General features: G+C 54.4%; 1 protein-coding gene and 1 long non-coding RNA gene across 3 annotated transcripts; one reads left to right on the top strand and one right to left on the bottom strand.

The window, feature by feature from the left end:
- Positions 1 to 7,381: 7,381 nt before the first annotated feature.
- LOC126489841 (uncharacterized) lies at positions 7,382 to 7,894 on the bottom strand. The gene is made up of 2 exons (XR_007589029.1): positions 7,790 to 7,894; positions 7,382 to 7,685 (listed from the first exon to the last, which is right to left on the bottom strand). It is a non-coding gene; the product is annotated as an uncharacterized lncRNA (long non-coding RNA).
- A 41-nt stretch (positions 7,895 to 7,935) lies between these two features.
- Znf316 (zinc finger protein 316) lies at positions 7,936 to 26,159 on the top strand. 2 transcript variants are annotated; one of them, XM_050124412.1, is made up of 7 exons: positions 7,936 to 8,087; positions 12,591 to 12,758; positions 13,097 to 13,461; positions 13,614 to 13,705; positions 14,284 to 14,410; positions 14,799 to 14,912; positions 21,238 to 26,159. In XM_050124412.1, exons 3-7 carry the CDS (start codon positions 13,125 to 13,127, stop codon positions 23,571 to 23,573), a joined length of 3,006 nt encoding a protein of 1,001 aa, XP_049980369.1. In that variant the 5' UTR covers positions 7,936 to 8,087; positions 12,591 to 12,758; positions 13,097 to 13,124; the 3' UTR covers positions 23,574 to 26,159. The 2 variants fall into 2 exon arrangements, with proteins under 2 accessions (XP_049980369.1, XP_049980370.1); XM_050124413.1 differs by lacking the exon at positions 7,936 to 8,087 and adding an exon at positions 9,385 to 12,050.
- The last annotated feature ends 116 nt before the right edge of the window (positions 26,160 to 26,275 follow it).

Below are 26,275 nucleotides of genomic sequence, written 5' to 3'. Positions count from 1 at the left end.
AGGTATATTCTTTTATGTTTGACTAGAATGTTCTATTAAGTCCATTTGAGTCATAACATCTGTTTGTTTCCTTATTTCTCTGTTAATTTTTTGTCTGACTGACCTGTCCAGTGGTGAGAGTGGAGTGTTGAAGTCTCCTACTATTAGTGTGTGGGGTTTGATGTATGATTTAAGCTTTAGAAGTGTTTCTTTGACATATGAGGATGCCCTTGTATTTGGGGCATAGATGTTCAGCATTGAGATTTCCTCTTGATAAATTTTTCCTGTGACTAATATGATGTATCCTTCTTTGTCTCTTTTGATTGATTTTAGTTTGAAGTCTATTTTATTAGATATTAGGATAGCTATGCTAGCTTGTTTCTTAGGTCCATTTGATTGAAAAAAAAATTTTTCCAACCTTTTACTCTGAGGCAATGTCTGTCTTTGAGGTTGAGGTGTGTTTCCTGTATGCAACAGAGGGATGGATTCTGTTTTCTTATCCAATCTGTTAGCCTGTCGACACAAATCTTGCCACATCTGTCTTTAAGTAGCCCAGACTGACATCTTCCTCCACGTTACCACTTTACTAAGTCCCTTAGGTTGCTCCCCGCTTTACAAACTCTCTTCTGGTCTGAGTCACTGAGGTCTGCCAAAGCCTTTCCTACTTAATAAACATCTTGCCCATACCAGTAGACTCAGCAAAGGCACTAAAGCTCCACACCAGCCTTGAGGCACCAGCTAGGCCAGCCTTTTCCTTAACTCCTCTGGGGTTCAAACACAGTTCCCTCAATAGCATCTGCACCTCCTGGTCTTCCAACCCCTGATATTTATGGGGACCTCAGATGGCAATAACCGAGTGTCCCTAATGTCCCTGAGGGACTGACTTCCCTCGTACTGTCTCAGGCTATGCAGCCTTTTCTTACGGAGGAATGGGTTCACTTTTCTTGCCTCGGCAGCAGGCATACTGATCCCGTTCACCCCCATGTCCCACAGCCTTGGAAGCCAGGTGGCGACAGGCTTCTTCATTGCTTGTTTAAAAGTCTTCCCCGGTTCCAGAGTGCTGATTATTCCCAGATTACCATCCTGGACATTGGTAATGCCCCAATCCACATGATGGGTGATAGATCCCCATTTTCTATTAAAGCTTGGACCTGAGAGGCCTCTTCTATTCCCTTTGTGATGTTCTCCTCCTCCTCACTCTCTGGATCTTCCCTGGATTCTACGTTCTTGATTCTCTTTTTCTCTGCCCCCCCCCCCCGCCAGCCTTAAGAAGGGATAAGTCAACACCTCCATGTCCCCATCTCCTTTATCTAATCTACCCACCAGATCAGAGGCTAACATGAAGGATTCCGCCGCATTCCCTCTCTCGCTGCAGTTAACTCCTTTACAGAGCTAAGCTCCGGCTTGGCAGCTGTTCCAGATGTGTTTCTAACTGCACAGCAGTGGCCAGGCACCCTCTGCCGTTGTTGCCCATAATCCCGACTCCTGTGCACTAATCTCAAAGACTGAAAACTTTCCTCTAAACCGGTAACTGTTGTCAGGAATCTCCATATTCACGCGGTGGACCCCACCAATCAAGTGGGCATGCCACCCCCGTACCACACAGTCAAAGACGGCCATGCTGGGCTTTCTCCCACGGACACTCCTCATCCTGATGGCTCAGCCTTAGTTGCATGTCTCAGTTCCCATAGCAAGAACCATGCAACAACCCCTGTCATGAACAAAGGTACACGAATACACACCAGACAGGAAAGAACAACTCTAGTGGGATTTCCTCGTCAGATGCTGCCCCCTCAGGCTGCTTAGCAACTGTCTCAGTTGCATGGCTTGCTACCCATAGCCAGAACCATGCATGCACTTCTACCCAACTCATCTTCTGCAGTGCCCCTATCCAGGCACCAATTATGTTGTGCGACAAAACTTGTCCTGGGGAGACACAACATACGTCTACTCGGACTGAAATGGACACCACCAAAGTCCAACTGGGGGAACCTGTGAGTTTTATTGGCGCTAGTTACAGGCATATGGGTGAGGGATTATTTACAGGAGTAGAAATGACTCACAGCTGCAGGAGAACACGCTGCACAGCCCGCAGGCAGCTTATCGGTTTGGAGAGTGTCCTTTCCCAATCCCTTGGTCTAAACCCATGTCTTCCAGGCATCTAGTGACAAATGTCCACACCAGCTCAGTTTCCAGGGTTGGCACAGGGAAGCAAGAAGCCTGGCACAGGGGAGTGCTGACCCATGTCTCCAGACTGGACAGACAAATGTACTGCCCATTTGTTTAACCTGTTTGTTAAATCTATTTGTTTCTTGTGTATGAGCGTGTTGTTTGCATGTGTGTCTGTCCACCATGAGCATGTGTGGTGCCTGCGGAAGTCAGAAGAGAGCATCGGATCACCAGGAACCAGCTCAGCTACAAATGGCTTGAACTGCCATATGGGTGCTGGGAACCATATCCGACTCCTCTGCAAATGCAGCAAATGTTTTTAACCACTGAGCCATCTCTCCAGCCGCTGCAATGCCAATTGGAAAAAGAAATTACAATGCTTGTGGCAAGGATGTAGCTCAGTTGGTAGAGGACTTATCTAGCATGTAAGGAGCCCAACACCTCATAAACTGGGTACAGCGGCACATGCTTGGGATTCCGGCACTCAGGAAGTGGGGGCAGTTATGATAGTCTTAGCTACAGTGGATTTTCTCTCTCTGGGTCTCTGTCTCTTTCACACACACACACACACACACACACACACACACACACACTCGTTAGAACTGGGGAAATGTTACACAAGCATTAGGACCTGAGTGTGAATCACTGGAACCCACATAAAAAGCCGAGTATGGCCGTACACATACCTGTAACCCCAGAGCCATAAGGAGTGGAGACAGGAGGATTGCTGGGGCTTGATGGCTACCAACTTAGCTCCAGATTCAGGGAAAGCTCCTGTCTCAAGGGACTAAGCCAGAGTGCTAGAGTAGAACAGACAACATCCTATTGTGGCTTCTGAGCATGCATACACACTGTGTGTCCATAACACACACACAACCCCCCCCCAAAAAAACACAGAATGTTAAAGTGCAAAATTCACATTTAACTCAGGCAGCAGAGATCTGGGGACAGACCAGCTTAACTAGGAACACTACATGGACTATACTGTCAAGGAGCTGGGGGAGGGGCAGATGTCAAGAGACAGAATGGAGGATTCTGGTTAAGCAGACTGGCGATGGTACTTGTGGAGGCAGGTCAGGGTGACGAGCTAGCAATCACTTTGGGGTGGTGGGAGAGTTTCACCAGATACTGAAGATGGAGCTTCCAGATAAACCGACTGGACAAGATTTCTACTACAACTGGATAAAGATGGCACAGAAGTACAGAGGCCCCTTGGACATTTTTCTGTCTTCAGGCAAGATCCCCCACCATGGCCTGTTCCTTTCTGCTTCTTTGCGGAGGCCTGGAATTGGTCCAATCCTCTCTGGTGGGCTCTCAGACACCCTCCTCATACCCAGCAAGGGCTGTTGGCCCTCCTTTCCACCCCACTGGCCACTCCCGGTGGGGATGTTACAATGGATTTGATTGCCTGGGCAGAGCAGCGGAGGGCAGAGGTGGACATGCTGAGGACTGGGGCAGGAAGCGGGGCACGATCTGAAGGGAAGATGGAGTCCCTGTTTCTCATGCGGGTGTCAACGGACCACATCGCAGACTGGGGACACTCGGGGTCCTAAAGAGGGGTCTGGTTCTTGTTGAGCAGGTTTCATCTTCACAGCCTGTCACTGAATCCATCGAAATCTTCTCTGTGTGTATCTGTGCTCTCACAGGCACACTTGCGCGTGTGTGCCTACGCCCATGTGGAGACCGGGGGCTGATGCTGGGTTCCCTTGCTCAGCCTCCACCTTAGTTTTTGAGGCAGGGTCTCTTGCTGAGTTTTGGAGCTCACTTCCTCAGCTGGACTGGTTGATCATTCTTCCCCCCTCTTCCTCTTCTCTGCTTATTTAAGACAACGTAGAGTTTGCTGGTTTGTCTGGACTGGCTGCCAGCAAGCCCCAGGGAGTCTTTCATCTTCACTTTCCTGTGCTGGAATTCCATGCACGTGCCACTGTGCCTGACTGTCTGTGGGTGCTGAGGAGCTGAACTCAGGGCTGCAGGCTTGCATGGCAGGGTTTGCCCACTTGGCCCCTGCACCACCTCAACGGTTTTTAGATGCCTTCTTGCTGCTCCCCAGAAGTGACACATCACACCCCCATAACCTTTCTGCTGTCCACCCTGCTAGGGCTCCCTGAATCATACCGACTCCCACCTGGGGCTCTCACCCAGGGCCTACTGTGTCCCATTCTCTGGTCCGTCAGGCTGGGGGAGCACTACCAGTGTGAGAGAGGTCCAGGGACCCACCTGACTCTGCTGTCTCAGCCCTTTGTGTGGGACTGCATGCATGTGTGTGTGTGTGGTCAGTCATCTGATTCCCTGAGGGGTTGGGCTGTGTGCCCTTCACTGCTTTGTGACACCCCCCTCCAACACCTTATGTTTGCTGGTGACACCGTGCAGCAGTCTGAGCTCAGGATGAGGGACAGCTGTTCCCCAGTGGAGGTATCTCCTCACCACCACTATAGTTCATTTACCTTATTTTTTTTTCTTTTTGTTCTTTTCAGAGCTGAGGACAGATCCCAGGGCCTTGTACTTGCTAGGCAAGTGCTCTACCACTGAGCCAAATCCCCAAGCACTAGAGTTTATTTTTTTGAGTGTGTTCATGTGTTTGCATGTTCCTCATGTTCCTGTGGAGGTCAGAGGGAAACCTTGGGTGTCTTTCCTCAGGAGCCATCACTTTATTTAATTTTAAAAATTTAAAAGATTTTAATACCTTTAATTGTGTGTGTGTGCGCGCGCACGCGTGCATGTGTGTGTATGAGTGCAGTGCCCACAGAGGTCAGCAGTGTGCGTTCCCCTGGGGCTGGAGTTATAGGTGGTTGTGAGTCACTTGATGTAGGTGCTGGGAATGAACTCGGGTCTTCTGGAAGGACAGTACAGTCCTTAATCCCTGACCCATCTCTCCAGTCCCCACTTTATTTTTTGAGTCAGAGTCTCTTACTGGGGCCTGGGTATCACCCAGTGAGCTCCAGGGATCCTTCTATCCCTGCTTATCGGCACGAGGAGTACAAGCATGCATCACCAGGCCCAGCTTCTATGTGGGTGTTCAGAATGAGACCCAGGCCTCTGTGCTTCCGTGGCAAGCCCTTACCAGGGAGCCATCTCCCCAGCTCCACATCTGTTTCTCTTGCTTCTGTTCTCTTGGGGTGCACAGGCCTGGGCAAGTCTAGTCCACGGGCAGGCTGCCAATTCCCTCTCTGCTAGCTCAGTATCCATCTGGTGGCAGCTGGACCAGTCCACGATATGGGCGGGCTCAACCGTCTTTCCTCTTCCTCAGAAACCCATCACCGGCTTTTGTCTCCCATAGAGTGAGACATGCTCCTGTCCCCTTCCTTGGGTTCTAGTCTGGCAGGTGATAGGCAAACCTCTGGCATATCTACATTCATCTCTTGTCAAAAGTGACAGCAGACAGGTGGAAGCATACCCAGAATCCCAGCAGTGGGAGCAGGAGGCTCTCAAAGTCAAGGCTAGCCTGGGCTACAAAGTGAGATTATCTGCTCTGGCAGGAGGATCTCGAGGTCGAGGCTAGCCTGGGCTACACGGCAAGGCTGTCTGCTCTGGATACTTTTCCTGATGCTGTGGTAAGTCACTCTCACCAATGCATCTTTGAAGGGGAGGGTTTATTCTGTTGACAGGTTACCGTCCATCGCCAAGGGAAGAAGCTCAAGGCAGGAACCGAAGTAGGAACCGTGGAGGGATACTGCTTACTGGCTTGCTCAGCTACCTTTCCTATACAGTTCAGGCCCATTTGCCTAGGGGTGGCACCACCCACGGTGGGCTGAGCCTTCCCACACCAATTGGCAATCAAGAAAATGCAGAGACATGGCCCACAGGCGAACCTGATGGAGGCAATCCCTCAACTGAGAGCTCTTCTTCCAAGTGCGTCAATTTGACGAGCACCATGACTAGCCGTCACACCACATCGAGTCATTCAAATAAACAAAACAAAAAGAGTGGTATCAGCGTGTGCGCACACACTCCCCCTGACAGTCTGAGGTAGCAAAGATCCTTCACCAGAGTCTGTGCCAGGCTGTTCGAACTTCCAGTCTCCAAACTGTGAGCTAAAAACACCTGTTTTCTTTATTCCCTTCTCCAAAATAGTGACCTCAAGTTCCACTCTAATTCCAACCATCCATTATAGGGAATACTGATGTCTTATCTGTTTTGTTTTGATTTTGAAGGAGCTAGGGATGGAATCTGAGGCCTTGGGCAAGCTGGGTAAGCACTTTATCACTGGTTCACACCCCCGGATCCTCATTAGTGGTTTCTAGGCAGGGGCTCTACCACTGAGCTACACCCCAGCCCCTCACTGGGGGATTCTAGGCAATCTGCCTGCCACTGAGCCACAACTCCAGGCCCTCACTGGGGGACTCTAGGCAGGTTCAGTACTGGTAAGCTACCTCCCAGCTTTTAATACATTTGGAGCTAGGTCTTCCTAGTTGCTCAGGCTGGCCTTGAACTCCCTTTGTAGCCTAGAACTCACGATCCTCCAGAGTAGCTGGGGCTTCAGGCTTGCACTGCCATGTTGGACTGCATGGTTTTTATAATCATGGCCCCCATTTTAAGATCTGTTTCCCCTTTGTGCCCTGCCCACTTGACAACAGGGCCTGAGAACATGGGGACTGAGGAAAGCAAGGCACGTGGCGGGGGTATACACACCCATCACCTGCAAGAGGAAGGTGATTTGCTAGGTAATCAGTCTGTGTAAGAAACCAGGGCGTGTAAGAGTGTCATCACGGAGATAGCTCACGTGCACACATGGGGACACACATCCCAGGGAAATGAGAGACAGGGACCTTCCTTCCTTCTGTGCCTGCATGTGTACAGGCAAACAGGGGTGAGGTTTTGGTTCCTAAAGAACCACGGGTAGAAAGCCAGCCAGAGAGCCACCCGGGCCTTTACTCCATAGCATCCGGGCTACATGGTCTAACAAGAAAACCACAAGCATTTCACAAGGTCTTCTCAATGTAAGTGACAGGAGGCTGAAGACGAGGGAGGGGGCAGAGGCTAGACCTGGTACCTGGGGCAATCAGCTCCAGACTTAGGTGGCCAGCAGGCTCAGGGTCCAGGGACTTCAGAACATAGGTGTCCTGTGTGGGGCAGCAGAGCACTGCCCAAAATAGCCATGGATATAGCATGGAACTTGTCTAAGGCCACTGCAAGTCCACTACCCATTATTCATGCCAGGCCTGGGGATGACGGGTCAGAACAGTAATCAAGTGAATCAACAGTAATCAAATGAACCTTTTGTTCATTTGACTACTATAGCCGACAGGAACCCCTCATGGCTCCAACAGGCTGACCCCCTGCTTGCCGCACCTTTGTCAGCACCCTTCACACAAAAGCGATGCCAGAAGGCAGTATGGGTGAGCTGTGGGTGATCAAAGAGGGATCAACCTCCTGGTCACACCCTTGCCCATGTCAGGGTCAGACACGCGCCGCTGCCTGGATATCCTCAAGGGGTCAGCACCCTTCTCCACACCGTGAGCTCCACGAAGAGACCTGTGACCAGGGGGACGGGCTCCGGACACGTCCTGACACGCACCGCCGAGGACCTAGGCCGTGGTCTGGAAGGAAAGGATGCTCGCTTGGGCTTGACATCGTGGACATCTCCAAGGGTGGGCAGGGGTCTCTTGCGGCGGAGTGAAGCAGGGAGTCCAGAGATGCTCACCATGAGTAGCCACGAGCATCCTCCACGCACATGGAGGGTCGTCGCGGCAGTCCCACTATCTGCACTCAGAACTCCGTAGTGATGCCCCATGACCGGAAGTGCCCCCCCGGTGGGCGCGGACAAGGCGGGGCCGGCGGGCGGCACTTCCGGTACCCACGCGCCGCCGCCTCCTTCGCCGTCGCGCAGCTCGCGGCCGTCACTTTGTGTAGTGCGGGGGGGGGGTGTCCCCGGTGGTCACAGCCCCCGCCCCCGAGTCCGTGTCTCGCTCCGGCTTGGCCGGGCCTCGGGCGCGCGCGCGGTGAGTGGGGCGTGAGGACGCGGCAGGTGCGCGCGGGCGGGACGCGCGCGCTGGGGGCGGTGGCAGCGGCGAGCCTGGCCGTCCTGGATGCCCGGGCGCTGGAGGCCTCGAGTGGTCATGGGGCGATCGCGGGGCTCCCGGGCCTGTCTTTGGATGGGTCGGAGCTGCAGCTGCACGAGCTGGATCTTCCAGGCCCCTAGGTACCCCCGTACCGGCCTGGGCCTCCGCGTCACGTCACGGATGGCTTGACTCGCCTCCCACCCCGAGGGGGCATAGACTCCAGCGTGGGGAGGGGGCGGGCCGGAGACGACTTGCGCTGCACCTTTGGAAGGTGCCAGCGCCGCCTCCTCCAGTTCAGGGGCGGAGAGACACCTTCCAAGAAGGGCTGTCAGCACTCCTACCCGGGCGGGAGACGAATCCTAGGTAACCCCCTATAGGGAAGTGGAGGAGGGAAGCACTCTGTGTTGGCGTCCTAAAGCCGGCTTTGTGACATTTGGGGGCCATGGTCCAGTCTGCTTCGTCTGCAGATAGAGACTGACTGGGTGCCTGTCTGCTAAGTCTGTTGCCCCCGAGGTGGGTGGGGCAACTCATCCCGCGGGTTGTTGGATTTGAGGGTGCCTCATGTGGACACAGGAGGGAAAGAGGAGGTGCAGGTACCAGCGAGGATCAGCTCACCTACTCAGCTTCAGTGGGTGGCGTTAGCACTTTGTTTTGGTTCAGTAGCTACTGGCCGGTCTTGCGGGGAGGTCTGGTTGAGGAGCTTGATCTGGGGATCTTGAATGGCCTCCAGGAGTAACCCTGGAGAGTCAGGGCTCCGGAAACCCGGCAGAAGGTGAGGATTGTAGAGAACAGGGAAAGAAAACCTGGACAAAAAAGTCCTGAAGGGCTTTGAAGTCCTTTGAAGTGGGGGGCACCGAGCTGCAATGAAGGTAACTGGATACAAATGTGCATGCATGTGCACACACAGACATGCGCCTTCGCGTGGGTTCCCCTGGATTTGGAACTTTTCTGGAGCTCCTGGCTTTTCAAACTTTACCACTTGTGTTTGCAAATCCCCTTCTTATGGACAGGGCCCCGCCCCTTTCTGTGTCTGCTAAGCCCTCTAAGGCTCCGGGGAAAGACGGGTTGGAGTGACGCAGGGTTTTTGCATGACAAAGCCATGAACTTGTCTCTTGTGTTCTGATCTAGGATGGGAGGTCAAGGGGAGGTAAGGAGAAAAGCTCTCTGGGGACTGATTGGCTAGGGGTGGGTGGGGGTGGGAATATCCGGGGAGGTGGGGAGCCCCCTGGGCCCGAGTTGTAGGCCTCTGAACTGACCTACCCCTGGTCAGACTGGTTTTCAGAACTTTTGTTAGGAATAGGCCTAGGTCAAAGTGCCTGAAGCGTCAGGCTTTTCTTGACTTCTGTCCTTTCTTCCTGTGAACTGCTAACCTTAGAGGATTCTTGGGGGGGTGGAGGGGCTCATTTGGGAGGGTTTGAGACAGGGTTTCTCTGTGTAGCCCTGGCTGCCCTAAAACTCTAGACTAGGCTGGCCTCGAACTCACAGAGAACCACCTGCCTCTACCTCCCTAGTGCTGGGACTAAAAGCGTGCACCACCACCACCCAGCAACCTTGGAGGCTTTTAATAGTTTCTTTCTCCTTGCCCTGACCTGACAAGCAGCTTCAGAGAGGAAGCTTTTGCTAGGCTCACAGTTTAAAGGCACAGATCATTGCTTGAGGTAGCTGGTCACATTGTATCCACAGTCAGGAAGCAGACAGAGAAAAATGCTGGTACTCAGCTCCCTTGCTTCTTTTATTCAGTCCAAGACCCCAGCTCAGGGGATGGTATCATTCAGAGAGGATCTTCCTACTGCGATCAGCCTGACCTAGAAACTCCTTCACAGACACCCCAGAGGCGTCTCATTTGTGATTCCAGATCCTGTCAAGTGCATAACAGTAACCATCATTGGGCTAGTGCACGAATTTGATATTACCCACTGTCCTCTTTGGAGGCAGAGACTCGCCACTGCTTCTGGGGTGGATTTTAGTTTGATGTATCCTTCCCTCGGTCTGTGGTTGGCCTTCTGTGGAGTGTGACAGCTGAGCCCTGCCTCTGATTTAAAAAAACAAAACAAACTGAAATGTGGGTCATTGACTATGATCTTCGGGCCCTGTCTTCAGTAAGGTCTGGCGTGACTGCTGTGTGTCTGGCATGGGGACCCAGGGGGAAGAAAATGGGGACTCTATATCATCTTTAGTAAAGAAAACGTGCATGCTGCCTGGGAAGAGAGGTAGCCTCGATGGGCTGCCTCCTCCTCCTCCTCTTTGTGAATAGTATCTGTACAGTTTTGTGTGAGCGTCTGTGCACGTACATGCATATACACAAGTGTGTGTGTAGGTGACAGAGGTCGGCATCAGGTCTCTGCTTTAGGCGCTGTCCACCATATTTGAGGCAGTGTCTTTCTGAACCTGGAGCTTCCCAATTCCCATTGCCTGGCCAGCACTGCCAGGGTTGGGTTTACAGATAGACAGTGCTGTGCTTGGCATCCCTCCCCCCCCCCCTTTCCCCGACAGCTGCTGGAGGATTGAACTCAGGTCCTCATGCTTGTGTGGCCAAGCATTTTGACTAACTGAATTTCCTCCACAGCCCCAGCTTTCATTTCTTGGGTCCTTACAGACAATAGTCTGGCTTGCGGAAGTCTTGAGTAGCAGCCCAAGGTGGTGACCAGTTGGGAGTTAGTTCTGTGGATGTCTGGGTTCAGCTTGATCTACAGCCTTAGGCTTGAATAAGCAAAGGCCCTCTCTAGGTCTGAGGTGGGTGGTGGTTGGGAAATCTCTCCCTTAGTGTTCTCAGTGCCCCTGGGTGCTGGCCAGGATGGCCCAAGGCGTGTGTGTTCTTACCCTTCAGGCATCTTCCAACCCAAAAAGCCCTGGAGGGCTCTGGTGGTCCTCTTACTTAGGTCTAGTTTTGTGGCTTCAATCTTTGATGCAGTGCTGGGGGAACAGACAGTCACAGCAGAGGGGACTTCTGGATGTCAGGAGTTCCAGCCCTTGGACTGGGGGGATTGGCATGGGCAGGGATGCTCAGAGAAGTCTAGCTGCTAATGTACAGGGTTCTTTTTATTTTGTTTTGACTTTTTGACTGCTCATTTCTGTTTGTTTTCTTAGGGTATGGAGTGCGTCCCAGTTTATGTGTGTGCAAGTGTGCATGAATGTATGTGGAGGCCAGAAGTCAATGCTAGGTGTCCTCAGTTGCTGTGTTGGCCACACTGTCTGGCCAGCGAATGCCATGGAATCTCTTGTCTCTGTCTTCATAGTGCTGGCATTAGAGGTGTGTACCATCAGGCCCAACTTTGACATTCAGGGGAGCGAACTCGGGTTTTCATGCATGCAAAGCAGGATTTACCTCCCAAAGTATAGATTTTAATTAAATTTTTTATGTGTATAAGTGTTTTGCCTCCTTGTATGTATTGTGTACTACTTGTATGTCTGGTGCCTACAGATGTCAGAAAGGGCATAGGATCCCCTGGAATTGGAGTTACAGATGATTGTGAGCTACCATGTGGATTCTAGGAATTGAACTTATGCCCTCTGGAAGAGCAGCCAGTGCTTCTAACTGCTGAGCCATCTTGCAACCTCCAGAGCATAGGTTTGGAAGCAGATGTCTGAACAGAAAGGGGATGGGGTATAGGTGAGCCTGGTCGGAGCCAGCCGCTCAGGTGTGTCCATGGGAATGCCAGGCACAGTGACTTCTCATGGCCCTGGGCATCTTTACCAGCATCCCGAGGCAGTGCTGTCCACTGAGGTGGCTCCAGTGTCTGGTGTAGCCTGGCATTTCTGGATCTTTTGGAACTCAGCATTCTGGGGTGGCCTGCCCTACTTTTGAAAATGGTCCCATTCAGGTCTGAGATACTAACGGGAGGTATGGAGTGTCATGATGGTGAAAGATCATAGGAATGAATTCTTGAAAACCACAGTGGACCGGTAAGCTAGCTCAACAGCCAACAGTACTCGCTGCCAAGCCTGATGACCTAGTCTGATCCCTGAGACCCAGTGGGGAGGAAGGAGAGAAACTGACTCCTGCAAGGTGTCCCCCCCTCCACATGTTTGACATGACATGCACCCCCAACGCCACAAATAGATAAAACATAACTGCCCAGCGTTTGAGATTCACTGGACTGGTTCTCTGTAGACATGGGCTGGATTAGTGGCTGTAGGACCCTTGGGGATGTCCCCTTAAGCCCATGGCTCTAGGCTTCAGGCCAGGTGAAGCTGGACTGAGTCAGTGACATCGCTGGGGTAGTAGGACCCTGTGAGTCTCCAAGGTGATGACATTTCAGCCATTCTTATTCTCTTCTCCTTGAACTTGAAGGAGTGCCACCTTGTACGTCACCTGTGCTGACCTAGTGATGAGCGGGACTCCACCTCCCCAACTGGCTGAGGTTTTCACAACACCCTGGAGTCAGGAAAGATAGGCAGCAGAATGACCCCTGCTCATGGCCCTGTCTCTCATTTGACTCCCAGGAAGGGGCCTGAGAGTTTGCTGACTGCTGGGCGCTCTCTCCTTTCCCCTGACAAGACGAAGCAAGACACTCTTCCATCCTGTACCCCACCCCGCCTCCTGCAGCTGCACAGGGGCCTGTGGTCTGACAGTGCTTCCGCCTGACCTGGCTCATGTGTGCTGAGGGCTGGGTAAGCTGCTCGTTCTTGCTTTCTATGTGGGACAGGCTCGCCCATTCGTACACATGGATCCCTGGGGCTCTGCTGACTGCGCTCCCTGCTTCTCCTCCTTGAGGGTAGATGGGTTGCAGTAATGGGTGACTTACCCAAGAACAGGTTGCAGCTCACACAAGACACATGGCTGCTTGTGAGGGAACAGAAGCCATGTCGCAGAGGATTGTGGGGAGGAGCCCTTTGGGTGGGCTTTCTGGATAAATCACGTGCCAAGTTGCACAGCCTGAGATAACAGACAGACCATGGTCCTCCCTCAGCCCTGGCGGCCTCCCCTCCAAAGTGTCTCTGTGTTTCAGGCCACACAGAGGCTCTCTCCTAGGGCTGATGGCCGCCCTTCACACTACTCCAGACTCCCGAGCTACCCAGCTGGAGCCTGCAGAAGATGGGTCAAAATGCGATGCTGACCCTGACGAGGATGGGGCTGAGGAGGAGAAGGGGAGAGAGGAGGCAGAAGGGGAGGAAGAAGCAGAAGAGGTAGTAGTGGAAGAGGAGGAAGTGGCCACACAGGTCCAGGAGGTGGAGGTGGAGGCTAACTCAGAGGACGCTGCTGGTGCCGACAGTGTGGAGGAGGGGCTGGCAAAGGAGCAGAGGCTGAGCTTGGGGACCCAGGAGCAGCTAAGCAACGGTGGTGATCTTAAGTCGCCAGTCCTTCAAGGGAAAGGTAGGAACAAGGAGCCCACCACTGCTGGGGGAAGGAAGAGGCTGGGGTCATGAGGGTGGGGACTGGACCTGGGCGTAAAGTATGGGAGTAGCTGGGAGTACCACCCTGCTTGCCTGCCAGGCGCCACCGGCCCTAAACAATCTTCCTCTCAGCCCTGCAGGCCTCCCGGGTCTCACCTGCTATTCAGGATGAAGATCCAGAGGAAGAGGAGGAAGAGGAGGAGGATGAGCATTTCCTGACTCAGGTGTACTGCGTATACACTGGTCGGCCATGGTCCTGGGTCCTCTTTGTCTTGTGGCTCTTGAGTGAGGACAAGGCTTTCGTTTCCAGGACCAGGGTTTACACAGTTCTGTTTTCCCAGGTCCCTGGCCCTTCCCAGGCCATTACGTTGTCCTGAGTACTCTGGCTACCTCCCACTTCACTGTACTAGGCGTGGCTGTCCCCAGCCCACTCCCAAGTCAGGTTGGAGTCTTCTAGAATGACTGTCCCCTCCTGGGTCTGTTTTCCTGCTGTTGGGTCAGATATCAGTACCCACACTCAGTTTAGTTGGTATCACCCGTCCTTCGCTAACCTGTCGGTATAGCCAAGGTATTTACCAGGACTAGTCTGTGTGACATAGGAGGGGCCCTGGTAAGAGGGGCCTGCCCTCTGAGTTTGATGGATAGTAAATGGGTCCCTGTCACAGGGTGAGAGGCCTGAGAGACGGCTGTCCCATTAATAATGGGGTGCTGGGCCATGTCCCCACTATGTTTTCTTATCTCGTGTGGGTGTTGGAGGGAGAGTGTTCCCTCAACCTCTCTCCTGGGGCTCTATGTGCTTCAGGGGCTGGTGACTTTTGAAGATGTGGCTGTGCACTTCACTTTGGAGGAGTGGGAGAGGCTGGATGTGGACCAGCGAGACCTCTACCGCGAAGTAATGCAGGAGAACTATGGGATCCTGGTCTCCTTGGGTAAGGAAGGACCCCGAGGCAGTCTGCGGTGAGAACTGTGGGGGCCCAGCTGTTGAAGAGCGTGCTTCTTGGTTTTGGAGCAGTCAGACCATTCTGGCCTCTGGGTTCGGAGGTCCAAACCAGGTGGAAACATGCTATGAAGCTGGTGGTCCGCTTTGGCCTCTTAGCTGCACAGCCCCAGAAGCCTTTAGGTGGGAGGAGGAAGTGTGGGTATCCTGCTGGTGTGGGTGTGGGAGGCAGGGCTTTCAGGGACGGATTGTAGGATCTCTCAGAGCAGAGGTTGTGGGAAGGGCTGGTCCTTGGAGGGTAGAGAGCAAAGGATTTGGGTGTGGACAGGGATAGCCTGGACTCCATTGGGACAGCCACCATCTTTCCCTCTCCTGGGTAGGATACCCAATTCCCAAGCCGGATCTGATCTTCCACCTCGAACAAGGAGATGAACCTTGGGTCCCAGACAGCCCCCATCCTGAGGAGGGAGACATTGTCACTGGTGTCTATACAGGTAAGTGAGAGTCTTGAGGGGATTCTGCTGGCAGGATTACCAAGGCAAGCCCTCTGCCTCCCTGATGCTGTCGGTGCTCATGGGTGTGGGTGGCTGAGGAGACAGGAAGGCAACTGTGTGCTGGCCCCTGCTATCACCTCGAGTCCTTAGCTTCACCGAGGTCTAAGGGCCAGTTTGTCCTTAGAGAAAGAACCTTAAGTGGTTTTGTTGTTCTCATCTTTAAACCTGTAAGTCTTTTGGTTTTGTTTTTCTATAAGTGAGGGGAGTTGTCAAGCTGGCACGGACACCTGCCAGACTGTCAGTGTGGCTTTCCACGCGCAGACTCACCAATTTTCTGACTGCCCCACCCATTTGGCCATTTCTTCATATGGTGCCCCTCAGTCCCTCCACTTCCTCCATAGCCGTCCAGCTTGTTTTTAGAGACGGGTGTCACTGCTGTCTGAAGCTCCCCAATCGAGTGAACTCGCTGACCAGTGAGCTCCGGGGATCTGCCCATCTCTGCCCCTGCAGTGAGTGTGTGGCCACTTTGGTTTGGTTTCTGTATGTGTGAGTTGGGGATTTAACTCAGACGTTCAGATACTGATCTGGGTGAGCAGTTTAAAGCCTCTGGGGGAGTTCTGAGGTGATGTGGATAGAAGGCATTGGCATTTGGACTTCTCTGGGTGCCTCACACTGGCTCAGGCTCTGCCCGTTCAACTCTGAGCCCCACTTTTTTCATATGGAGAACAGAGTCTGAACTAAATCCACAGATTTCTGCCTGAGAATGCTGGATTCCTGAATGTGCCGTGGGGTCTGTGAGTGATGAAGGCCCTTGCCTGGGGGTGTCCCTCTTGAGGCTGGGGTGTTAGCCCAGGGTGGGACATTGAACTAATTTGGAGTTATAGATGTATATTAAAATGAGAAGAGGAAAACCTTACTCTGGTAACACGCCTGTGAGCCCTCAGTAGCTCAGTGGGGGCAGTGAGGACTCTTTAGCCTTTCCCACGAGGCCTAGAAGTAGAGTTACTTGAGGACCAAGTGGGAGGTGTGGTCCATTCATAGATACATTCAGAGAAACTGCTTAGAGAGAGCAGGGCACAGGCCAACAGTGGCCACCCTTGAGTGTAGGTTCAAGATGCGCCGTCGTGTGCCATTCTCTCGAAGGGTCCTTTTTAGTGCAGGTGACACCAGATGACAGGTGACATGTGGCTCTGCATCTGGATGGGGCTTGAACGCTCCTTGAGAGGACTGGTTAACTGGGCCGGTGGCTCTGTGCCTTCTGTGACAAGCCATGGTGTTGAGGCTGTAGGCCTGAGATGTCTCTCAGCCTGGCCCTGTCAGCAGACGGTCAGTACAGGACACATGAACGTCTTTTAAAACGTTTTATCTTAAGCCCAGTGCTCAGGAAGCAAAGGCAGGTGAATCTGATTTTGATGCTAGGCAGGGCTACATAGGGAGACCCTGTCTCAAGCATAACAAAACCCTTTATGTGAGAGGTCAGAGGTCAGTCCTCAGCATCTGCCTTGTCCGAGAGAGGCTGCCTTTATTTCCCAACACTACATAGGTCCCACTAGTGACCTGGGAGCTTTGCGGGGAGGGGTGGTCTCCTGTTCTCATAGGATGCCTGGGTTAGACTCGCGCTACAGTGTCTGGCTTTCCACTGGCTCTAGGGATTTGAACTCAGGTTGTCATACTTGCAGGGCAAATGCGTTACTCACTGAGCGATCCCCAGGTCATGTCTTTGATGGGTCACATGACTGCCCACAGGGGCTGCAGATGGCGGGATCTGGGAGAGACACTGGCACAGGGCAGCTCTCGGGTCTTCTGAGGACACCAGCGGTTGAGTGCCTGCCTCCCTTCTCACCCTGCCTGGCCTTTCATTCGTCTCAGTCCAGCAGGGCCACCTGGGCCCTGAGAGCGGCTGAGTCTGGCAGGACAGATTCTAACTGTCCCAAGACTGGCCATCTGGACTTCTAAATCAGCCTTGTAAGACAAGGCTCTAATTTCCCTTCCTCTGCCCCTTGTGAGCTCAGCTGGACATGATGTCTGGGCTCCCAGGCACATTCTTCACTCAGGTGTTGCCGTCTTCGGTGTGATACTGAGTCCCACTTGCCCTCTTGCACTTTGAATCCTAGCAACCCTGGCCACCACCTTCTAGTCTTCACTTCAGCAGTGTCTGAACCAGCTCACCCTCCTGACCCAGCTTCCATCCCATATGGTCCTAGAGAGACCCCTGCCCCTGGCTTAACCCTGTTTCCTGCCTCCAGTCTGCACCCGAGCAGAGAATCCAGCTGTAGAAGGCATGCCCTAGGGCCACTGCTCTGGCTCCCGGTATCTGTGAGCGCCTGGCCCTTCGCTCTGGGACAGATCCTCCCCTGGCAATTGTCCTTGCAGCAGCCTCCAGAGGCTGTGCTGCCCAGAGCAGTACCCGGCCCTGTGGGGCCATACCCACTCCCTCTGCTGAGGCCTCTACCCCTTTTCCTTTCTTGGTATGTGTATACAGGCGGGCATGGAGGCCGGAGGTCAACACAGGAGCAGGAGCGGTCCCCTTGTGGAGGCTTTGGTTTCTCACTGGAATCTGGGCCTTGATGGTTAGGCTGGCTGGCCAGCGAGCCCCAGGAGTCTACCCAAGCATGCACTACTGCACCAGGCTTTTCACGTGGGTGCTGGGAAGTGAACTCAGGTGACTGTACTTATGTGGCAAGTGTCTACTCAGCCCTGTTTCTGAAAGGGAAGGATAGGAAGAAACACACCACTGAGGACTGAACCAGCTTACACATTGATGTTTAACAGATGGTGATGTAGTTTAAGAGGCAGTCAGACTCCAATAACCAGCAAGTGAGCACAGCCAGGGGGTCCTTCCTAGATGTGATCCTTCCTAAGCAAGACTGATCTCAAAGTGCACACTGCCAACCTTTGGACAGCTGGGATCCATCTGGGCAGACACAGCAAGTACCAGTTATCTAGTAGCATGGATGAACACAGGCAAGGGAGAGTGGCAAGGGGAAAGGGCTCTAAGCCAGGAGCAGGGCATGGACACCCCCAGCAGGCAGAGTCTGACGCACAGCTGTGAACAACTAGGAACCGTAGAGGGTCTCTTGGAGTTTCACTTAGCCATGCCCTGGAGGAAACCTGGATAGTAGAGTCCTCTGGTCCTAGCCAGGGCACAAGGCTCTGAGCCCTGTCGTTTCTAGGTCCCTGGGCTTAGTGCAGGTAGAAGGGAAGAAGGGAACATCTGGCAGAGAGGCTGGCTTCTTAGCATCTGGGACAAAGAGGCTGACAGGTTTCCAAGTGCTGGAGGCTCTGATGGGGTGAGTGAATGCTTACTCCTCCCAAACCCCCGTGACAAAGGCAGGCCTTGGGTCCTCTTAATACTCGGGCCTTGGTGTTGAATCCATACATTACTCATGAGGACATCAAGGCCAAAGCGTTGCTGGTCTCTTAGAGGCCACTCACCAGCAACAAGGGGCAGCCCAGAGCCCATCCTAGGAGAAAGGCCTCCTGCTTCTAGACCTGTCAGCGTGGCCAGCACTTGGCACAGAGGACAGATACCAGTGTAGAAGCTGGCTCCCTTCCCAGGCTGCAGTTCAGACACCTTCCTGGCAACCCTCAGTGAGGCTGCCCCATCCATAGACTTGGGCATCCTTTTGGTGTGCCTCCTCCCTTGGGGACTGTCCCCAATACAGGAAGGAACTCTGCCTGAGCTCATCTTCAGTTTCTGGGTCTAGGTGGAGATTTGGGGGGAGCATGAAGACAGGTACAGGTATTACTCGGGGACCTCAGACCTGGTTGTCAATGGAAAGAAAATGGCACCTTGATTGTGGACCTCTGTGCCTGCCATGCCTTGTCAGGATCCCTGGTTCTCTGTAACTGCTGATAGGCTGCCTCTAAGACAGCCAGCTTCCCCCCTCCATCCTCGCTCCCTAGCCTTAGCCTTGGAGGGGATGGTCCTTTGCAGGGTCCCTGGAGTAAAGGAGCTGGGTCAAGGGCCCAGCTTGGCCTGTGCAGTTCTGGAGGGATCCAGCAGATTGGGGACTTAAGCCATGGGAGATCCCCTGGTGTGGATCGCAGTGGAACGAGCTAGTTTTGAGCTTACAAATCCCCAGTGTTATGCTTCAAAGGGACAAATCTGTAAGGCTCACACTGACAGCCACCATGAGAGAGAGTGACGTTTGCAGAAATGGGGGAAGCTGTGACAGCCCACAATCCCGAGGGTTTCAGCTTCCTGCCCTGGCCCTCTCATCTTTCCCAAAACCTTCACCAGAGTCCAGGTGTCTCTAGCTCAGGACGTGGGCTGTAAAGATGTCCTGTGGCAATGCTGTGTGACTTGTCTAGACAGTAGACTCTGAGCCCTGCCTCTTCCTGGAGGCCTAATCACCCTCACCCGTGGTCGGATCTCTGGGCAAACATTAGGTGCAAGGAGCCCCATCCCTGCTTTACTCCCCAGGGGTCTGGGTGCTGCCCTCTCCACTTCCTTGTAGCTGTGTAGAACATACCACACCCTCTGGGTTTGAGTGTCAAGTCTCACAGCAGGCCTCTGGATCCTCACCTTAGGCTGACAGACTTCAGCTCTGTGTAAAGGCTGTTCCTTGAGATGGCACACTGCATGGCTATACCTCTAAACTTTGAGCAAACACCTTGAATACAGGAATGAGGAACTAAAGCTGGTCTCCCTTGGAGTTCTCCCCCAGAAGCTCAGCAGCTTCCTGAGGTCTCACATGGGGTGGAGCCAGCTGACTTCTCCAGGGCTAGGGGTGGGGCTTCACCTGCATCACTGGTGGCCTCCCTCATATCACTGAGCAGTGGCCATGCCAGCTCGAGGCAGCCGTGAGATCCCTAGGCCTTTTTCAGGATTGCCCACCCTGCAGAGCGTCACGTAGTGGACTCCTCACGACAGCAGCTGTCCCTGCTGTTCCCAGACTCTGAAGCTCCTGGAGAGTCACGGGCTGGCCCAGAGATCCAGGGGGTCTATCCGTCCCCTACCATCAGCTCCCCCTGATTTCCTTGGACTCTAGTTAAAAACTACACAAGCCTCTCACCAGAGCCCAGGGGGTGTCTTTGTCAGCCAGCTTCTCTCTGCCCCAGGGCTGCCCCTGCCGTTCCAGGTTTGGAAAGTTCTGGCTGAACAAAGAAGGGAAGCCAGCCAGCAAGCAACAGGGCCTCTGTCACTTCTTGTCCCTCTGGTGCCACGTTGGCAGCTAGAGGTAAACTCAGCTTAAGAAATTTTTCCATCTAAAACGTCTAAATTATATATTACTAGAATAGTGGGCGATTTAGTGTTACAGACTAAGCAAAAATAAAGTGCCCCGTTTTCTTGTCCTTTCATATGAACAGCGTGTGTGTTCACATCTGTAGTTAGGCCCTCGCCGTTCTGCTTCATGGATGTGGCATTATGCTGTCTTCCCCGGGGAATTACACTAGTGTGTGGAACTAGGGCTGATGGAGGGCGAGACTTGACATGGACTTCCTGGCCCACCCCCTGGCCTTTGTGGTCTAGAACTTTGCCCTCAGAATCAAGTGGATGGGAGCTGAGGTGGGGATGATGAACAGGTGCTCTAACACCTGGACACAGTGGTGCAGGCAGTGTCCCTGCGTCTCCTGGGTGTACCTTGGTGGCTCTATCTACAGGCTCACTTCCTGAACAGGGCGGCCCTACAGACTTGATTCTAGAGCCCACACCATCCCCAGGAAGGCATCTCAATGGAGGGGCCTGTGGCAGAAAGTTCCAGGGGTGCTCACAGTACACACAATCTCAGGTGGCCTGGGGTTTCTCAAATGCAGAGCTCAGAAAGTGAAGCCTGGGGTGACCCCACAGCAGGGGGAGGAATCAAGACCCCAAATACACAGCTCCCGGGGCCTCGTTAAGGTGAGAGCCCAGAGGCTCTTCCCTGGCTAGCAGTTCCTGATTCTGCTGTCTAGAGTAGAAGAGAACCCCTGGCCACTGGTAAAGGGCAAGGAGAGGGGATTTATTGAGGAGTAAGTTCCACAGAGGCGGGTCCTCCGGGCAGAGGACATGGCTGGATGTGCCATGCTGGGTGTCTGGGGACTGCAGTGCCCCAGGTTTCACTCTGTGCACAAGTTTATCTGCTGATAAACCACCCACTTTGCAGGCTCCCGTCCTCCACAGAGTGATATGCCCTAGAGAGACCCTGGCTCTCCTGGCCAGGTGTGCATGTTAGGCCTCCTCACTGGGGGAGGGGAGGCCAGCGGCTTTCCTGCCTTGGAGTTGGCCAGTACTGGCTATGGCATGCACCACCTCTGACTTGACTGAAGCAGGTCTGTTTGGTTTGTTCCAGTTTTCTTGCCAAGCTCCTGTGCCCTCACCCTCTTGTCTCTTCACCTTCAGGAGCCTGGTTCTGGAACGATGACATAGAGGACCATGAGGAGGAAGACGACGAGGACTTCCTTGCTGAAATGGCAGAGGAGGAGAATGAGCCCCCAGGGCTGTGGTCTGCTGCCTATGGTGTGGGGGACGTGCCTGGGACTTGGGGTCCCGACGATTCAGATTCCGTTCAGACTCCAGACGGTTGGGGACCCAGCCCAGGCAGCCTGGGTATCCTGGCTGAGGAGGTTGAAGCTAAACATTTCCTGTCTGGCCGGGAGCCTAGGGAGAATTTTCTGGCGCCCTGGGCATTTCCCGCAGCAGCTGTCCCCATCGGATGTCCGGAGACCACTTGCGACGTGTGCGGTAAAGTGTTCCTGCACCGTTCGCGCCTGGCCAAGCACCAGCGTTACCATGCGGCGGTCAAGCCCTTCGGCTGCGAGGAGTGTGGCAAGGGCTTTGTGTACCGTTCGCACCTGGCCATCCACCAGCGCACTCATACCGGCGAGAAGCCCTTCCCGTGCCCGGACTGTGGCAAGCGCTTCGTCTACAAGTCGCACCTGGTAACGCACCGGCGCATCCACACGGGCGAGCGGCCCTACCGCTGCGCCTTCTGCGGCGCGGGCTTCGGGCGGCGCTCCTACTTGGTGACCCACCAACGTACGCACACGGGCGAGAGGCCCTACCCTTGCTTACACTGTGGCCGTAGCTTCAGCCAGAGCTCAGCGCTCGCTCGCCACCAGGCTGTGCACACCGCCGATCGTCCTCACTGCTGCCCGGACTGCGGCCAGGCCTTCCGCCTGCGCGCTGACTTCCAGCGGCACCGGCGCGGCGGCTGCACGGAACCCAGCAGTGGCGAGGGTGCGGGGATGGCTCCCCACGAGATGGAGATGGCAGTAGCAGCTGTAGCCACAGCGGAGCCGGAAGAACTGGAGGCCAGGCCCGAGGAGACCAAAGAGCCGGGGCCTGATGTGGCAGACGGAGACCCAGAGGCTGAAGCCAGAGAGGACGAGGAGGTGGTAGCTGCGGCGGCAGAGGCGACGGTCCCCGATAGCAAGAAGGACCCTGAGCCAGACAGGCAGTTCCGTGAGATGGGCAACGGCCTGAGTGGGGGCGAAGGGCCTTCCTCGCACCCGCTCGGCTTCCACTTTCCCATGCACCCCAAGTCTTGGCTGCATCCAGACGGCTTCCCCATACTGGGGTTCCCTGAGTTCTCCGAACGGCTGCAGGTCGACGGGCGTCATCTCTCTGGCCCCCTGTGCCCCCCGCTGTCCCTGGAGGGCGCGGGGCTGGCTTGTGACCCGTTCCGTAGCGCGGGCCTCGGAGTCGGGACGGATGGTGGCTTGCGAGCGTTCGCGCCCACCGTGGGGTCGCTGCTGGCGGAGCCCGCGCCCGCCGCGATGGCAGAGGAGGAGAGCCCGTGGATCTGCTCCGACTGCGGCAAGACGTTCGGGCGGCGCGCGGCGCTAGCCAAGCACCAGCGCTACCATGCGGGCGAGCGGCCGCACCGCTGCGCCGACTGCGGCAAAAGCTTCGTGTACGGCTCGCACCTGGCGCGCCACCGGCGCACGCACACGGGCGAGCGGCCATTCCCGTGCCCGGAGTGCGGCGCTCGCTTCGCACGCGGCTCGCACCTGGCGGCGCACGTGCGTGGGCACACGGGCGAGAAGCCGTTCGTGTGCGGCGTGTGCGGGGCGGGCTTCAGCCGGCGCGCGCATCTCACCGCGCACGGGCGCGCGCACACGGGCGAGCGGCCCTACGCGTGCGGCGAGTGCGGCCGGCGCTTCGGGCAGAGCGCGGCGCTGACCCGGCACCAGTGGGCGCACGCCGAGGAGAAGCCGCACCGCTGCCCTGACTGCGGCAAGGGCTTCGGCCACAGCTCGGACTTCAAGCGGCACCGGCGCACGCACACGGGCGAGAAGCCGTTCCGCTGCGCCGACTGCGGCCGCGGCTTCGCGCAGCGCTCCAACCTCGCCAAGCACCGGCGCGGCCACACGGGCGAGCGGCCCTTTCCCTGCCCCGACTGCGGCAAGCGTTTCTCCCAGCGATCGGTGCTCGTGACGCACCAGCGCACGCACACGGGGGAGCGGCCGTACGCGTGTGCCAACTGCGGCCGGCGCTTCTCGCAGAGCTCGCATCTGCTCACGCACATGAAGACGCACCGCGGGCAGGCGGGCGCACAGACGCAGAACACCGCCGCCAAGGCCCAGGCGCCTGCCAAGGCGACGCCGCCTCCGCCGCCACCGGGCGTGAGCACCGGGTCAGGAACGCTGCTCGAGTTCGCCGGCGGAACCAGCTTCGGCTCCGATCCTGCCGTGTTCGCTGGGTCCTCGGGTGCCTATGAGGAGAGCGTCTTGTGAGGCTGTTCGAAGCGCGCAGAGTCCTCCCGCTCCCCGAGGCGGGCTGAGGATTCCCAATCTTGGGTGCTCTTGGGCCCTAACGCCCCAAGCTTCAGATTTCGCTTGGGTGCGCACAGGCTGCCACCCTGATCAAGAGCGCCCATCCCTGGATCTGTGCTGCTGAGATAGTGGGCAAAGCCAATTCGTTCATCACGGATTCAGATTCAGGTGGCCAGTAGGGCCAGTGGCTTAGGAGTCTGTCACTAGGCTTTCTGAGGAGTGATGGGGAAGCCCCATCATTGGGAGAGGGTAAGAGAGGTCATCCAGTTGCATCCGGGTTTCTTGGAGGGTTTGGCTCTTCCCAGTCTCCCTAGGAGTTTCAGGGACCGTCTTCCGGTCACTTGGGTGTGTCCATTAAGTTTTAAGAACATGGTTCATGGCAGGCAGAAGCTTCACTAGGTTTTGGGGGCATGGAGATGCGAACAGGGGAAGCTTTTGTTCTATCAACTGGGTATTTGTTTCCATCTTTTGTATGGCCTGAGAACTGGGGAGGTGTTGAAAAAGCAAGATACCAAATGCATGGTCAGGTTGCGGATGTTGGCTAGGTCCCCAGGGAGTTGGAAGCCTTATTTGAGAATCCTTACTCCAACCCCATCGAGCACTGGCTACAAGGTGCGTTTTGGTAGTGGAATCCCCTCCAAGCTTGTTGGTGCTATAGTGGCTGCAAGCGGCACACATGGACATCTTTGGAGTGCCTGGTGTGGGCTCCTACAGACCTGGTCTCCAGTTCCCTAGCAGCGCCCTCCGCCGGAGCAGGTAGCTGCGGAGCCCTGTGCTCAGCCTTTCACAGCACTGGGGTGGGTTCTGGAACCTTATCCTCAGCTTATAATAAGGGCCCTTTATCCTCTGCAAGACTCTTAACTCTGCTGTAATCACCGTACACTAGAAGCAGGTAGCGTTCCTGCTGTGGGTGGGCCCATGGCTTACAGAGTGATTGGTGATTTGCACAGTGGTTGTCCACCTAAGATATCACGTGGACCTGAGCTCACAACGCCTTACTATGCAAGGCCCTTGCACAGTGGATAGCTAACTCTCCAGCCTGGACTGCTGGCATCTAAGATGTAGCACACACAAGCCCCTCCCACCCTCCATGAATTCTGGGCCAGTGTGACTGGGGGCTAAAGAAGAGAGATTTCCACCCAACTGCGTTCCCTTTTAGACCTAGATCCTTTGTTGTAGTGTAGACACGCCCTTGGGGCCCAAGAGCTAACGGGCAGGCTGCTAGGTGCTGGGTGGGTAGTCCATGGGTGGGAGGAGCTGGGGTGGTGAGGGTCAGAAGGTAGCCTGGCCAGGTGAGGTGAAGTGGGAAGGCATGGGTCCTGATTGCTCAGCAGTGGTCTCTCTGTCCCATTTTTTTATGCTCTTTCCATGTCTTCTGGGACATGAACTTCAGAAAAAGCTAGGGCAGGGTGGGCTGGCAGGGCACCAACCCCATTCCTCTTATTCCCCAGCGGTTTCCACTCTGCCCCTCTTGCTGTGGGCAGGAGGACCTAGCTTTAATAAAGATGAAGAAACAAGCTTTGGGACTGGACTCTGCTTTTGCCCCACCTTGGTTCCATCGTGTCCATCTCTTTTCTGACTTGTTTTCCCCTTCTGAGAAGCTAGAATCGATTCTTGCCTGGCTCATCATGGATTTGGCCTGTGTCAACCCCTCCTTCCTGGGATGCCTCACACTGCCACACATGGGACGTGTCGGGGATTCATTCGGCTAACCTGGGTTTAAAGAGAGGGCCTGATCTTTCTCAGAGTGCAGATCCATGCCTTGGCCTTTCCTCAGGGGTTCCAGTGCTGTGGGGTTTATCTACTCCAAAGCCACAAAGGCTTGGCCATCCCCAGGAGTTTCCAGACAACTCCCTTTAACCTGGCTTTTCTTATTCAGTCTCTGTGATAGGATCTTTTCCCAATGGATTTGAGAATACACAGATGTGATTTGAGGCTTCAGAATAAAGGAAACCAGTATCTCCATTAAAACAAGCAGTTGGGCTGGGGGTGTAGCCCAGTGGGTACAGTGCTTGCCCAGCATTCCGCTTTTCATCCCCAGAACTCTATAAACCAGGCACGGCAGAGCATGCCTGTCACGTCAGCATTTGGGGAGACTACCTCAAACAAACGAACAAAAATACCCCGGATTTTAGGAGGTAGATGTAAGGATGGAGAAGATGGATGGCCACTCAGATCTACTGAGAAAGGCCAGGCAATTCTTTGATAAAGCTTACCATTGATGTGCAGCTGGAGTTCTTCTGTTGTGGGGTAAGGAATCCCTAATCCAACAACTGCCTCAAAAAGTCTTTATTACCTGTGAAATGTGACCAACCAAAGGTGACAGCTGGAGGGTCATCATGGCTGGGCATTCTCTCCTCTGCCTACCCATTTTTATCTTTCTCACGTCCCTGTTTTCTCAGCTTTTTTTTTAACGTTATCTCTATTTTACCTATTTAGACTCTGCTCTTGCTCTCTCTCTTTTTCCTCCCCCCTCTTAATTTTCTGTTTATGTAATAAAGTGGTTTTAGACTTTTAGTTATATCAAAGTTTTATCTTCCTTGTTCATTATTTCTCTCCAGATTTTAAGTTATATATGAATTGTGAAACCTCCAACAGTATGAAAATATCAAGTTTATCTTCATGTCCCTAACAAGACTCATCCCATCCAATACCTGGGCTCC

Source organism: Alexandromys fortis, unplaced genomic scaffold (genome assembly GCF_014885135.2).
Source record: "Alexandromys fortis isolate MF-2015 unplaced genomic scaffold, M_Fortis_MF-2015_v1.1 scaffold_227, whole genome shotgun sequence".
NCBI classification, from domain to species: Eukaryota; Metazoa; Chordata; class Mammalia; order Rodentia; family Cricetidae; genus Alexandromys; species Alexandromys fortis.
Note: the sequence above shows the minus strand (reverse complement) of the source record. Positions and strands in the feature narration are given on the sequence as shown.

Excerpts from the sequence above, each read along its gene's own strand:
- Znf316 (XM_050124412.1), top strand. The coding sequence starts at position 13,125 with ATGGCCGCCCTTCACACTACTCCAGACTCCCGAGCTACCCAGCTGGAG. Across the intron at positions 13,706-14,283 it reads ATGAGCATTTCCTGACTCAG|GGGCTGGTGACTTTTGAAGA; the intron begins GTGTACTGCGTA and ends TATGTGCTTCAG. Across the intron at positions 14,913-21,237 it reads TGTCACTGGTGTCTATACAG|GAGCCTGGTTCTGGAACGAT; the intron begins GTAAGTGAGAGT and ends CTTCACCTTCAG.